The sequence below is a fragment of the Pristis pectinata genome, chromosome 16, assembly GCF_009764475.1.
Source record: "Pristis pectinata isolate sPriPec2 chromosome 16, sPriPec2.1.pri, whole genome shotgun sequence".
NCBI classification, from domain to species: domain Eukaryota; kingdom Metazoa; phylum Chordata; class Chondrichthyes; order Rhinopristiformes; family Pristidae; genus Pristis; species Pristis pectinata.
Window position 1 is genome coordinate 32201112 of NC_067420.1, and position 14369 is coordinate 32215480.

The 14369-nt window shown below is 42.5% G+C and overlaps 1 protein-coding gene across 1 annotated transcript in view; it reads right to left on the bottom strand.

Moving 5' to 3' along the window:
* The window catches only part of ntsr1 (neurotensin receptor 1 (high affinity)), a 31268-nt gene extending 20059 nt beyond the window's left edge, over positions 1-11209 (bottom strand). Inside the window, exon 1 of the mRNA XM_052031677.1 lies at positions 10544-11209. Within this exon, the coding sequence (XP_051887637.1) occupies positions 10544-11209 (666 nt within the window). The remainder of the gene's footprint in view (positions 1-10543) is intronic.
* Positions 11210-14369: the final 3160 nt, after the last annotated feature.

Here is a 14369-nt window from a genome sequence, read left to right on the forward strand (position 1 = left end):
ATGATGGCTTCATTATTCACTAGTCAACAGTCTTGAATGACCCTTTTCCTAATACTTTCCCCAGCTCAAAGCATCAAAGAATGGCAGTTTTAAAAGAGTATTCCCAGCATTCCTTGTTCTGGCATTTTGACAGGGGAGCAAAGATGGCAAAATGCTGACATTTCATCATGAAGCTTGGATTAGGAAACTGGTTGCTAGGAGACACTTAAGCTAGAACATAGGCTGGTATTTTAAAAACAGTAAAGAAAAACATACACTTCTGGATGAGAAAAAAGGTGGTAATGATTAGGAAGTTGCATAAGCATCATCCTAGTTGTCATCTTGGCAGGATATGGGTAGTTGTTGCCCAAAATAGTCAAACAGTAGATCAGAAGATATTCCTTTCCAGGAGCCAAAGTGGTAGAGCAGGAATTACCTGGCTTCAATTTGTGCAGATGGCAATGGACTGGGATTAATCATGTTCAAACAATTCATGGTAAATGAGGACATCCCCTTCAAAAATGGAAAATAAAGGAATCACTCTCCTGTTAACGTGATTCGTAATTGGCTTATTATTGTCACATGTACCAAGGTACAGTGAAAAACTTCAACCATACAGAATATGGTGCTACAGTTACAGAGAAAGTGCAGTGCAGGTAGACAATAAGGTGCAAGGCCATGACAAGGTAGACTGTGAGGTGAAGAAAGGATGGGTTGATGCACACAGCTGTATATAGGTGAATACGCAATTCTACAAATCTCTACAGACCTGGTTAGGCCATTAAGGTCCTTCCTGTGTGGAGTTTGATATCAAGGCATATTGCTCCCATTATGAATCACCCCCCAAGGCTGAAATGGATAGTGTCTAGAACTATAGAGAGATCAGGGAACAGACAGGCAAGTGGAGTTGAGCCTCTGGACTCACATCTGTTCCAATTACTTAGACACTTATCTCCTTTCTGGCACGAGCAGCTTCCTCCTGTGGCTGAGAAAGAGCATTTCTCCCCAGCTCCTCACTGTGCTCAGCAGCACAGAAAGCAATGTGTTGTTAAACTGGTAACAACGCCCTTAAGGGCCTTGACTCTACCATGAAACTTCACCCTCTTTGTGCAACTACATCAATTTCCATCTTTTGATTGTCCCTATAAATAATAGATTTGAGATTGCATTGAGCAAGTCCTGAAATCTCAATGATTTTACTCATGCCATTTCTGCACAGAATTTTGATCTCCTTACCCAAGGAACAATGTAGTTGCCTTGGAGAGAGTGCAGTAAATGCTTGATGGGTTCTTAAATGGGGCATCCAATAAAGGGAGCACTTATACTCTCTGGAGTTCAAAGAGTGAAAGAAGATCTTATTGAAATATATAATCATCCCTGGAATGTGCTCACCACTGGAAAGGTCACCATTTATTGGCTATTCCTAACTTCCACTGAGAACGCAACGGGGAACTGCCTTCTTGAACTGCTGCAGTCCATGGGATGAAAATACTCCACACTTGGATTGTGAAGCACTGTTTTTAATAGGTACAATTCATGAGACGGTAATTAATTCAAACATTTTGAATTGAGTTATATTTTATCACAAACACTGATCCAGAAATGGGAAATCAAATATATTAAATATATTGAAAAATAAAAGAAAATTAAAGTTTAGAATGCAAATTATAACAGAATAAAGGAATTACTCTCAGCAAACCAATTTAATGCACTTTATATTTTAAAAACATACAAAAAATTCATTGCACTTAATCAATGGGTTCATGTTGTGAATATTTAATATTAGTAACCTGCTTTAATGCACAGATGTCATTCTAATTTAGTCTTCCTGTCTTATTACAACACTTTTGTTATACTCCTCTATGCAGAAAAAGATTTTAAAAATTCAGATAATCAGAGCTCTGAATGCTTTTCTGGAAATTCCAATCAATAAATTGCTTTTGGGAGTCCACCTGATATTAAAATAGGTATCAAATAAATGTGAAGAGTAAGAAACACCATTGCAAATAATATCATCTGCTCTGAAGTTGATGATCGCAAAACTGCTCAGTACTGTGTCCTCACTTACTGTGCCCAAAGAATAAATTACATGTATACTTACTGAGAGTAGAGAACAGCTCATTGTGAATTCATGGTTAGCCTGTACAATAATTAATGATTTAGGCCCAGAAATAAAATTGGGTAATGTTATCATGGAAACACACATGTTCCATTATCTTAACAACTGTGTTATTCCATTTGTTTCATATGAGTTAATGACTCCATTAGAATGAGAGTGACAGGAATGAATTATAGATTTATAACATTGCTCACAACGTATCAGATTGTTGCTTGTATTCTGTACCTTGTGCTGATGTACATTTAGGCAATACTTTGACAGTCCATTCGGAAATATACAGTGCTCCATGGTTTTGATCTTTTTAAAAACAAATTTCCTGTAAATCTTTTGGGTTTATTTTACCAGGTGAAATTGGGGTAAAACAGTGAAAAGAAAGAAAAACAATTGAGACTTGAGAGGTGTAGAATAATTGGGAGATCTCTGAGCTGCCGATGAAAGCTCTGCAGTGAGACGGAGAGACAAGCCCCAAGGGGCTGTTAACAAAAATGTGCAGCAACTTCTTCTTGCAGAAGCTGGTGAATCTCTGGAAGTCTCTGCTCTGGAAGTTTGGCGGCACGGTAGCGTTATGGGCGGTACGGTAGCGTAGCGGTTAGCGCGACGCTATTACAGCGCCAGCGATCGGGGTTCGATTCCCCTCGCTGTCTGTAAGGAGTTTGTACGTTCTCCTGTGTCTGCGTGGGTTTCCTCTGGGTGCTCCAGTTTCCTCCCACATTCCAAAGACGTACAGGTAGGTTAGTTTAGGTTTTAAAAAATGGGCAGCACGGATTCGTTGGGCCAGAAGGGCCCGTTACCATGCTGTAAATAAAACTTTTCTAAAAATTTAAAATTTAAAGTTTGTGGAGGCTAGATCATTGGGGGTATTTAAAGAATGAGATATTTTTGAATGTTTAGGGAATTGAGGGCTATGGGGAACTTGCAAAGAGGAGGAGTAAAGGCATGGGGAAGATCAGCCATAATCATACTGAATGGCTGGGCAGGCTTGAGGGCCTCAGTGGCCTTTTCCGTCTTCAATTTTCTTGTGTTTTTATGTTGAAATTGGTAAGAACGGTAACAATTATAAACATATTCTCATAATATGCTGACAGTGTACCTGACCAGGCACTGAAAACCTGTGCCAGCCAACTGGCTGGAGTGTTCAGGGACATCTTCAATCTCTCACTGCTGTGGTCTGAGGTTCCCACCTGCTTCAAAAGAGCAGCAATCATACCAGAGCCCAAGAAGAGCGGGGTGAACTGCCTCAACAACTATTGTCCGGTAGCACTCACATCTACTGTGATGAAGTCCTTTAAGAGGTTGGTCATGGCTAGAATTAATTCCTGCCTGAGTAAGGACCTGGACCTTCTGTAATTTGCCTACGGCCACAGCAGGTCTAAAGTGGATACAATCTCACTGACTCTCCACTCTGATTTGGAGCACCTAGACAACAGCAAAACATACATCATGCTGCTGTTAGTCGATTACAGCTCAGCATTCAACACCATCATCCCCTCAGTATTAATCAACAAGCTTCTGTAGTGTGAAAGATCATGGCTGTCACGTGACACCATTGAGAACTGGTCGAAAGCGATACCACTGTCAATCAAGGTCTAGCTCCACCCACCCATTAGTGCACACTCTTGACCATTGGCTTCTGTACACACCTTTGTACCTCGCCATGACCTATTGGACCTTTTGAATCACCTGGGCTTGCTCCACCCAGCTCTCCAGCACTATAAAGAATGCCACATGTGCATGGTTCTCTTTTGATTGCTGCAGGAATTGAAACCGCGCCGAAGGGACGATTGGTAAGTGTGCACTCCCACAGGGGTTAGGAGCGTACTGAGTAGATTCCTGGTAGCGTAGAGCCGATGCTTGCACAGAGTCGGGGGTTCAGGTATCGTATTGTTTTTTTCCCTGATCATTTGTAACCAGTTAGTTGTGTGTGTGCATCTCACCCCCATTGCGATTTCCCCCACGTTTGCAATCACCCGTGTGTGTGTGTGTGTGTGTGTGTGTGTGTGTGTGCGTGCGCACATGCTAGTGTGCATCCATTCCCATTCATTCTGTTCCCATGTCTGTCTTTGTGAATAAATCATTTTTCAAACTCCAAAGACTGTGCCCAGAGTCCTTGGCCTTTGAGACCTCAAAGAACCTTTTCTCACAACAGCTTCAAAACCTGGGCCTCTGTACCTCCCTCTGCAGCTGGATCCTTGACTTCCTTATCAGGACACCACAGTCAGTACAGATCGGTAACGACATCTCCTCCATGCTGACAATCAACACAGGCGCTCCTCAAGGATGCGTGCTTAGCCCACTGCTCTACTCTCTCTACACTCATGACTGTGTGACTGAATATAGGTCAAATGCCATCTATAAATTTGCCGATAACACCATTGTTGTTGGTAGAATCTCAGACAGCAACGAAGAGGCGTACAGAAGTGAGATAGATTGATTGGTTGAGTGGTGTCAAAAAGTCAGCAAGACCAAAGAACTGATTGTTAACTTCAGGAAGGGGAAGTCGGGAGAACACACACCAGTCCTCATTGAGGGGCCAGTGGTGGAAAGGGTGAGCAGCTTCAAGTTCCTGGGCGTCAACATCTCGGAGGATCTATCCTGAGCCCAACACATTGATGCAATCATGAAGAAGGCATGCCAGCTGCTCTATTTCATTAGAAGTTTGAGGAGATTTGGTATGTCACTCTTGTAAATTTCTACAGATGTATGGTGGAGAGCACTCTGACTGATTGCATCACAGCCTGGTATGGAGGCTCCAATGCACAGGATTGTAAGAGGCTGCAGAGGGTTGCAGACTCAGTCAGCTCCATCGCAGGCACAACCCTCCCCACCATCGAAGACATCTTCAAGAGGCGGTGACTCAAGAAGGTGGCATCCATCACTATGGACCCTCACCACCAGGATATGCCCTCTTCTCGTTACTACCATCGAGGAGGAGGTACAGAAGCCTGAAGATGCACACTCAATGATTTACGAACCACTTCTTCCCGTCCGCCATCAGATTTCTGAACGGTCCATGAACCCATGAACACTACTTTGTTATTCCTTTATTTTTTGCACTATTTATTTATTTTGTAATTTATAGTAATTTTATGTCTTTGCTCTCTTCTGCTGCCACAAAACAACAAATTTCATGACATATGTCAGTGATAATAAACCTGATTCTGACTTTCTTATAGCTAAGTGTTCTTTAAATAATTGGGTTAGAAATCTTCTGTGGTTTGACAAAGATGCTAAACTATGTCTACAAGGGTGCCCTATTCTGTACACTGCACCCCTGCAGTAATATACTAGTAGGGAAGCATCATTGTGAAAATAGTGGAGGAAAACTGGTATGTCATGGATCATGGGTATATGGGATTGGGTGGTTGAGAGAAGTCAAGCGGAGGTGATAGGGAGAGTTGGGGGTGGTGAAATCAGGTCTGGACAGTAGGGGTTCAGGCAAAGAGGGGTGGTAGGGTGCATAATTAAATTGGAGTCCTTTGATGGATGAGGCTGGGCGAGTAGGGTGTGGGAGAAGTGACTGAAATAAGGAGGGAAATTAATATTGAAATAAGGAAGGAACAATACAAAAGAAGGACCTCTGAGACCTTAGGTCGATGTTTGGACTCAATTGTCATAGACATACAAACGTACAAATATGTAAATTAGGTGCAGGAGTAGGCCACTTTGTCCCTCATGCCTTCTCTACCATCCAATAAGATCATACTAAGTTGACTGTAACCTTAACTCTGTGTACTTATCTATCCATGATATCCTTTCAGGCCTTGATTATCAACAGTCTATCTACATCTGCCTTAAACAATTTTCAAAGACTCGGCTTCCACCAAGCTGGCGCCGGAGTGTGGCGACTCATTGCAAGCTGCTCTCTACAGATCTACTCATTACCCTTACTATTAATCGTTCTACACTTTTAAGTTTAAACTCTATGTCACTAACTATTACTAATAATGTTCTTTTCTGTGACACTTTACTCTGTACTGTTATTGTTTTTATCTGTACTACATCAATGCACTCTGTACTAACCCAATGTAACTGCACTGTGTAATGAATTGACCTGCATGATCGGTATGCAAGACAAGTTTTTCACTGTACCTCGGTACAAATGACAATAATAAACCAATACCAATACCTTTGAGGAAGAGGGTTCCACGACACACTGAGAGGGAAAAGCTCACCTCATCCCTGTCTTCAATGAACGATTATTTATTTTATTGGATTTCCCCTCTCTGCATCCACCTGTCAAGACACCTGAGGACTTTATCAAGCCACTTCTCACTCATCTAAATTGCAGTGGATGCAAGCCCAGCCTGCCCAATTTTTCCATAATTTGGTCTGGCAAACTTGTTCTGAACTGCTCCTGACATATTAACATGCTTCTTTATATAGCAGTGGTGGTACTAAATGTGATCTCACCAAGCCCTATACGCCCCAGGTAAGGCTGGGGATTGTTAAGTCATATCGAAACAATCATGAGCTATCTTGCTAAGGTCTACTGTGTGAGTCACCCATGCCGTTAGCAGTCCCCAGATGTGTTTGGTGCTGTTGAAAAACACTGAATGTCCTACAGTCTTCGTGTATATGACCTCATCTGCATAGAGGACCCTGGATGAACTTAATAAACTGCATGATCCACACACAAAGGACCAATTGCATTTAACAGTTGGTTTTCATATTAAATTCCTTCACATAGCACACAAACATTTTGACTATGCTGCAGAATTTCTGGATTATTGATTCAGAGTTTGTATGGTAGTAAGGAGGGCTGCAATTATAAAACAGCACTCGTGGGATAATTTCATCCAAGTGAATGAAATTGCGATGTTAATGCAGTTTGAATTCCCGATCAGTCTTTAAAAAGTTTCACATTTCAGAAATGATTAGCTTGTTCAAGCAACTGTTTACTGCAACAAACAGTAAAACAATCAAATGCCATAAATAAAGAAAAGCTGCATAGCTGTCAGTGAACTTAAAAAAAAATGAAAATGTGGAACACTAGTTGTATAAAATAAACCAGAAGATTGGGAGAAAGGACTGAATGAGAAAGTACATGCTATTTTGAGTAAAACAAGTTGGGCCAGTTTGGAGATCAGGTGAAAATTGAAGTTGGAATATATTATTGTTCTAATTAGCATTTCTGACAATTCAGGCAGCTCCTAATACACCATTAAATTCATTTTTTTTAATTGAATGAATGTTATTTAATTTGGTTTGGGGACATGCCTTTACATGTGTTCTGAAGCCAAAGGAGTGTCAATTGGAAATTGATTAAAAAGTAAATGCCCATAACATGCAAGGAAAGCTGTAAATAGAACTTAATATAGGGATATTTCCCAAATTGACATTTTGCAAAATGTTGCTTTGTTAATGAAATGTGATCCTTCAAATATCTGTTTCCACTAGTATTAATAATAGCCTACCTAGCACAAATAATACTACAATAGCCAACAATGTACAGCAGCCACTATTATATGACTACTATTATTAAATAATATTTCTAGAAATTAAAAATATGAGTGGTATTTGTAAAATTAGTACTCAGACTTAAAGAACCATTCTCCCTTCAAGAGCTGTCTACTTCAAGGTATATCCATAAACCTCTCATGCATTACTGCCATGGTTCATCATATAATTTGATTTTCTGTACAGAGTCACAGTTTCCCATCACAAGTTTCATCACAGACATTAGTTACTCTGAAACTTAACTATTTTGTCTTTGTGTTTAAAGAATATAAAACTCAATGTGCTTTGATTTCAGGGACGTTCTTCTGAGAGATTCTTCCAGAACACATCAGCCTGTTGTGCTGAATAAAGACCTTTTAAACAGCTTCAGTTTCCGTGTGGTTCATTCACAGTCACAATAATAAAGTTGGTGTTTGGGCCCAACTAATAAAGTGTTTGGGCCAAACCTTCTTTCAATTTGCTAGTTAACTGGTTATTGCATACTTCCACAAACCGATTTTGGTGTTCCCCTAAGCTAAAGTATAAAACATGAAAGGACTTGCACAAACAAATCCCTTTAACTTACATGTGATAGTTCTAAATAAACCTGCTCCCAAGAACTGTGCCAACATTTCTCTGGTTATTACGAAAAAAATATCAGATATAGTTCTGCATCACAGAATAAAAAACAAAGAACTGGTTCCAGCCCAAGCACTCTGGAGTCACCCACAGATACTGGCTTTACAGAGGTGTGAAACAACCAACTAATCCATCAAGCTTGCCCATGTTGCAAGCTTTTACATCTTTCCCCTAATCATAGAATCACCTCGGAGAGATAAATGAAGGTCAATTAGGAAAAAATGTTTCAAAATTATTCTTTTACACTTGAAAACAACCAAATACTCTGGTAACCCATAATTGCTTATAACATCCTACTCTGGCAAATGGAAATCTGTCTGTCTCTCTCAAGAGGTTGTCTACTTCTCCTTTGAAGGATTAAACAGAACCACACTCATGTTGTTCTTTGATGGTCTGCTCCAGAGGATGAGGATTCTAAAAGTGTGCATTCTCACATCTAACCTGGATCCTTGTCATCTAATTTTGCATGAAGATATGTCTTGCATAATATGCCTCCTGCTTCACTTTTCCGTTATGATTTATCATTGAGACCAAGGTCTTTCCAGTGACAAAAAAAGCTCTCTGATGTGGTAAAACTAGGGTGCTCATGGGGATAAACTGTAAAAAAAATTTATCTGGTCAATGAGTGAATGAGAGCACTGACAGAGCTGCTCTCACTCCCCAATGTATTTAAATCATCAGTAAATGATGTACAGTAATTATGCAAGTATTTTCTTGCCAGATTAAGATATAGAATTTGAGTTTTTTGTTCTCTGGAATGGAAAACCTGCAGAAAATTTAAAGCAGTGCTTTAATCCCACATGCAAGATGTACTGCAAGAGGGCTCATCATATTCACATTAGAAATAGATATGGAAGGAATAAAGGTGATGATCGGGGAACCAAAAATAGGAGAAAATGAAGAAAAAGTATGAGGGTAAAGTGACTTTGCACAAAGGTAACAAGAAGTATCTTGACAATTTTCAACCATATGGCAAAAATATCAGCCCTTCTAGTTCATCTTATTATCGAATGCACAATTTGAAGAAGATTTTGTTTTACCTTCCCTATCTAGGTGTTACTCCTGTTAAGATGGATTGCTTGTCCTTTACAGGACTCTCCAATATTTCATTCCATCTTATGCTTAAGCAACAAAGATCAAAGACCAGGAGGCCATGGAGGTATAATGGAGAAACACTCTTCAGTTATTCATGCAACCTTCCGTACACATACTCCTCATCTAATCTTCATAATTAGCGGCGGGGCTCTATTGTTAAAGAGATACTGAAGAATCAGCAAGTTCCATTAATTAAACTTTCAATTTCAATAGAGGAAAGCAAACTTAAATAATGACTACAGAACAGTATCATTTTTATGAAAATATCTCGATTGTTTCGTTAGAGAAAATAAAAGGACCCATATTCTGATGCAGAATTCTCACAGCTACACAAGTACTATATTATGAAAATTATACTATTTATTCCAGCTACTGAACCAATTTCAGATTCATTATAAACAAGATAAAATACAATCAGGAATTAACCTTAACCCTGAACAAACTGGGCAGAGGAAATTCACATCTTCTTCTAACTGGATATCAATTGGTCACATTTTTTAGCACAAAAATAATGAATTCTTCCTAGCAGACAACGTTAACAATACGATGGAGAGCTCTATTCAGATTTAACTCTCTGTACAAGTGTATGGAAAGTCATGTCTAGAGTTTTGCTTGTTCTGCTCTGAATGTCAATAACGTTTCCAATGTGTAAAAAAAAGCAGGTGTCTATTTCCAAAAGGAAGCTGTTCTTATTAGCTGATGGGTTCGAGGATTAGGGAGCAGGATTTATAATTTTGGCCGAAAGGCAAGGGAGGGATGTGAGGAAACTGCAGTGCAGTTCTGGCCTGGAACTCACCGCCTGGGAGTTGGATGGAAACCGAGTCAATCAGAGTCCTCAGAGGGAACGGGACGGACGCAATAAGATGCAGCGATAGGGGGAAAGCGCGCGGCGTGGGACTGAAGGAGCTGGCATGGGCTCGACGGGCCGAACGTCCAAAGGAAGCGTCGGTCTGCAGCTTGATCTTCCTCGCACTTCTGATCTCCCTTCGGGCTCATTTCCACCCCTGCACCCCACTCTGTGCCAGTAAACCTGTTCCAAGCTCATCCCGGCTTTCCCAGCTTCTCCTCCCACCGACGACCCATCCTTCCCCAACACAAACGGCCCGGGACACTGCCAGCTACAAAGTCCCACTTTGAACGCCGCCACCTGCCCCGGCTGTAAAACCACGTGGAACTGAAACGAGTGGGAAACCAACTCCAACTGCATGGCTGGTGGCAACACGAAACGGACAAGAGAGAACATCCCGGGCAGAGCAGAAAAAGCCAACTACTTGCCTGGATGACGGTTTTGACGGTCAAATCGTCCACGATAGTGGTGCAGATCAAGTCATCCGGATCAGGGATTGGGTTGGCATACTTCTCCCCCATGGTGAGGATCATCGGAGTGGCGAGCAGGAAGGAAAGCAGCCAGATGAGGGAGATGAGCTTCTTGGTGCGGCTGCTGGACATCAGGGTCTTGGCTTTGAACGGGTGACAGATGGCCATGTAGCGCTCCACGCTGAGGCTGCCGATGTTGAACGCCGTGGCATAGGTGCAAGCGTCCCGGAGAAAGTAATAACCCCGGCACACGGCGTCGCCGAAAGCCCAGGGGTGGTGCACCCAGATGAAGTTGTAGAGCTCGATGGGCATGCAGAGTAGGAGGATGAGGAGGTCGGACAGGGCGAGGTTGGCCAGGTGGTAGTTCACGGTGCCCTGCAGGTGCTGCAGCGTCTTCTTCTTCACCAGGGTGTACATGGTGATGAAGTTACCGAGCGAGCCCAGCACGAAGAGACCGATGTAGATCAGCGTGACCACCACTTTGGAATAAACATCCGTGTTCACATCCAGGTCGCTTCCCGCAGCGTCCCGCAGCGCACTGCTGTCGTTGCCGGGCGGGCTGGGGTCCGGTTGGACCCTGTCCCCATCGCGCTCCTCCAGGCTGGAGTTCAATGCCAGGCTCATCCTCTGCAGAGAATGTTCTCCCGCACCGTGCGACGGCTGGGGGGAAAATCTGCCGGTCAGTCTGCAGGATTTGGAGTGATTCCAGCCGAGGGAAGCAGTAGCTGGTGCCAAAGCAAGCAGCGGCTTTTTATCCCTGAGTTACACCACTCCCCCACATCAAAGTCCCGGCCCCGGGAGAGTGACGTGCGGGGCGGGGAGGTCCGGGCCACATAACCGGGCAGATTGGGAAGATGCTGGTTCCTTTCTTTTTAACTACCCCTGGACTGAAATATTTGGAGGTTCAACATGATATCAGTGTCCGATGAAGATAATAGAGTCGAAGATTTACTAGTTCTTAGAAAACATGTCTTATGAGGAGAGGTTGAGCGAGCGAGGGCTTTTCTCTTTGGAGCGACGCAGGAAGTGAGGCGACTTGATGGAGGTGTATAAGATTATGAGAGGCATAGACAGAGTGGACAGCCAGCACCTTTTCCCCAGGGCGGCAATGGCCAATACCAGAGGACATCGTTTAATGTGAGTGGAGGAAAGTTTAAGGGAGATGTCAGAGGTAGGTTTTTTTTACATGGAGAGTGGTGGGTGCCTGAAACGCACTGCTGGGGTGGGGGGTGGGGAGGTGGTGGTGGTGGTAGAGGCTGACACAATAGGGACTCTTACACAGGCACATGGATGTAAGAAAATTGGAGGGTTTTGGGCTGTGTCAGAGGGAAGGGTTAGATTGATGGTGGAGTTGGTGTTTAGATAGGTTGGCACAACATCATGTGCCTGTGCTGTACTGTTCTATATTCGATGTTTTGACCATTCTCCCCTTGTCTCTCTCTTCATATGCTGCCTGACCTGATGAGAATTTCCAGCTTCTCTATTTTTACTTCAGACTTCCAGCATCTGCAGTTCTTTTTTGCTTCGAGTAGATTCCAAAGGACCATTGAAGGGCCAGATCCTGTGTGGTACTGTTCAATATTCCATGTTTAATTATATCACTTATAGTTTATAAAATCATAAGGGGCATAGATAGGGTGAATAGCCATAGTCTTTTCCCCAGGGTAGGTGAGTCCACAACTAGAGGATATAGGTTTAAAGTGAGAGGGGAAAGATTCAAAAGGGGCAACTTTTTCACAAAGTGGTGGGTATGTGAGCGAGTTAGAACCATAGAACCATAGAACCATAGAACACTACAGCACAGAAAACAGGCCATTTGACCCTTCTAGACTGTGCTGAAATGTTATTCCGCTAGTCCCACTTACCTGCACCCAGTCCATAACCCTCCAGACCTCTCCTATCCATGTACCTATCCAATTTATTCTTAAAATTTAAGAATGAGCCTGCATTTACTGTACCGGATGGCAGCCCGTTCCATACTCCCACCACTCTCTGAGTGAAGAAGTTCCCCCTATTGTTCCCCCTATACCTTTCCCCTTTCACCCTAAAGCCATGTCCTTTCATACTTATCTCTCCTAATCTAGGTGGAAAGACCCTACTCGCATTAACTCTGTCTGTGCCCCTCATAACTTTGTAAACCTCTATCAAATCTCCCTTCATTCTTCTACGCTCCAAGGAATAAGTAACTCAACTCCTGAAGACCTGGCAACATTCTAGTAAATCTCCTCTGCACTCTTTCAATCTTACTGATATCCTTCCTATAGTTAGGTGACCAGAACTGCACACAATACTCCAAATTTGGCCTCACCAATGACTTATACAATGACTCACCATAACATCCCAACTCCTATACTCAATACTTTGATTTATGAATGCCAGGATGCTAAAAGCCTTTTTTACAACCCTGTCTACCTGTGACGCCACTTTCAGGGAATTATGTATCTGAACTCCCAGATCCCTTTGTTCCTCTGCACTCCTCAGTACCCTACCATTTACTGTGTATGTCCTACCTTGATTTGTCCTTCCAAAATGCAACACCTCACACTTGTCTGCATTAAATTCCATCTGCCATTTTCTGGCCCATTTTTCCAGTTGGTTCAGATCCCTCTGCAAGCTTTGAAAGCCTTCCTCGCTGTCCACTACGCCTCCAATCTTAGTGTCATTGGCAAACTTGCTGATCCAATTTACCACGATATCATCTAGATCATTGATATAGACAACAAACAACAATGGCCCCAGCACAGATCCCTGAGGCACACCACTAGTCACAGGCCTCCAGTCTGAGAAACAATCATCCACTACCACTCTCTGTCTTCTCCCACACAGCCAATTTCGAATCCAGTTTACAACCTTTCCATGGATACCTAGTGTCTGAACCTTCTGAACTAACCTCCCATGTGGGACCTTGTCAAAGGCCTTACTAAAGTTCATGTAGATGACATCCACAGCCTTTCCTTCATCTACTTTCTTGGTAACCTCCACAAAAAACTCTACAAGATTCGTTAAACATGATCTACCATGCACAAAGCCATGCTGACTATCCTTAATCAGCCCTTGGCTGTCCAAATACTTGTATATCCGATCTCTCAGAACACCTCCCAGTAATTTACCTACTACTGATGTCAGGCTCATTGGCCTGTAATTACCTGGTTTACTTTTACATCCTTTTTTAAACAACAGAACTACATGAGCTACCCTCCAGTCCTCCGGCACCGCACCCGTGGCTAAGGACATTTTAAGTATATAAGTTGCCAGAGGAAGTGGTAGAGATGGGCACGATTTCAATGTTTAAATGACATTTGGACAGGAACACGGATAGGAAAGGTTTCGAGGCGATATGGGCCAGATACAGGCAAATGGGACTAGCTCAATTAGGCAACTTGGTCGGTGTTGGGCTAATTGGTTTATTACTGCCATTTGTACCAAAGTACAGTAAAAAAATTGTCTTGCCTACCGTTTGTACAGATCAATTCATCACACAGTGCATTGAGGTAGTACAGAGTGTATTGAGGTAGTACGAGGTAAAAACAATAACAGAATACAGAGTGAAGTATCCCAGCTACAGGGAAGTGCAGTGCAGGTAGAAAATAAGGTGCAAGGTCATAACGAGGTAGATTGTGAGGTCCCTGCTTCCCTGCTGTATAACTCTATGACTCTAACTCCAATCTACAAAGAACACAAAAGATTCTGCAGATGCTGGAATCTGAAGCAACACGCTTAGAAAGGCCGGTCTGCTACTTGGCTTTTCCTCAAGAGTGTTTGGTCATTTGACTCTGCTTGACCG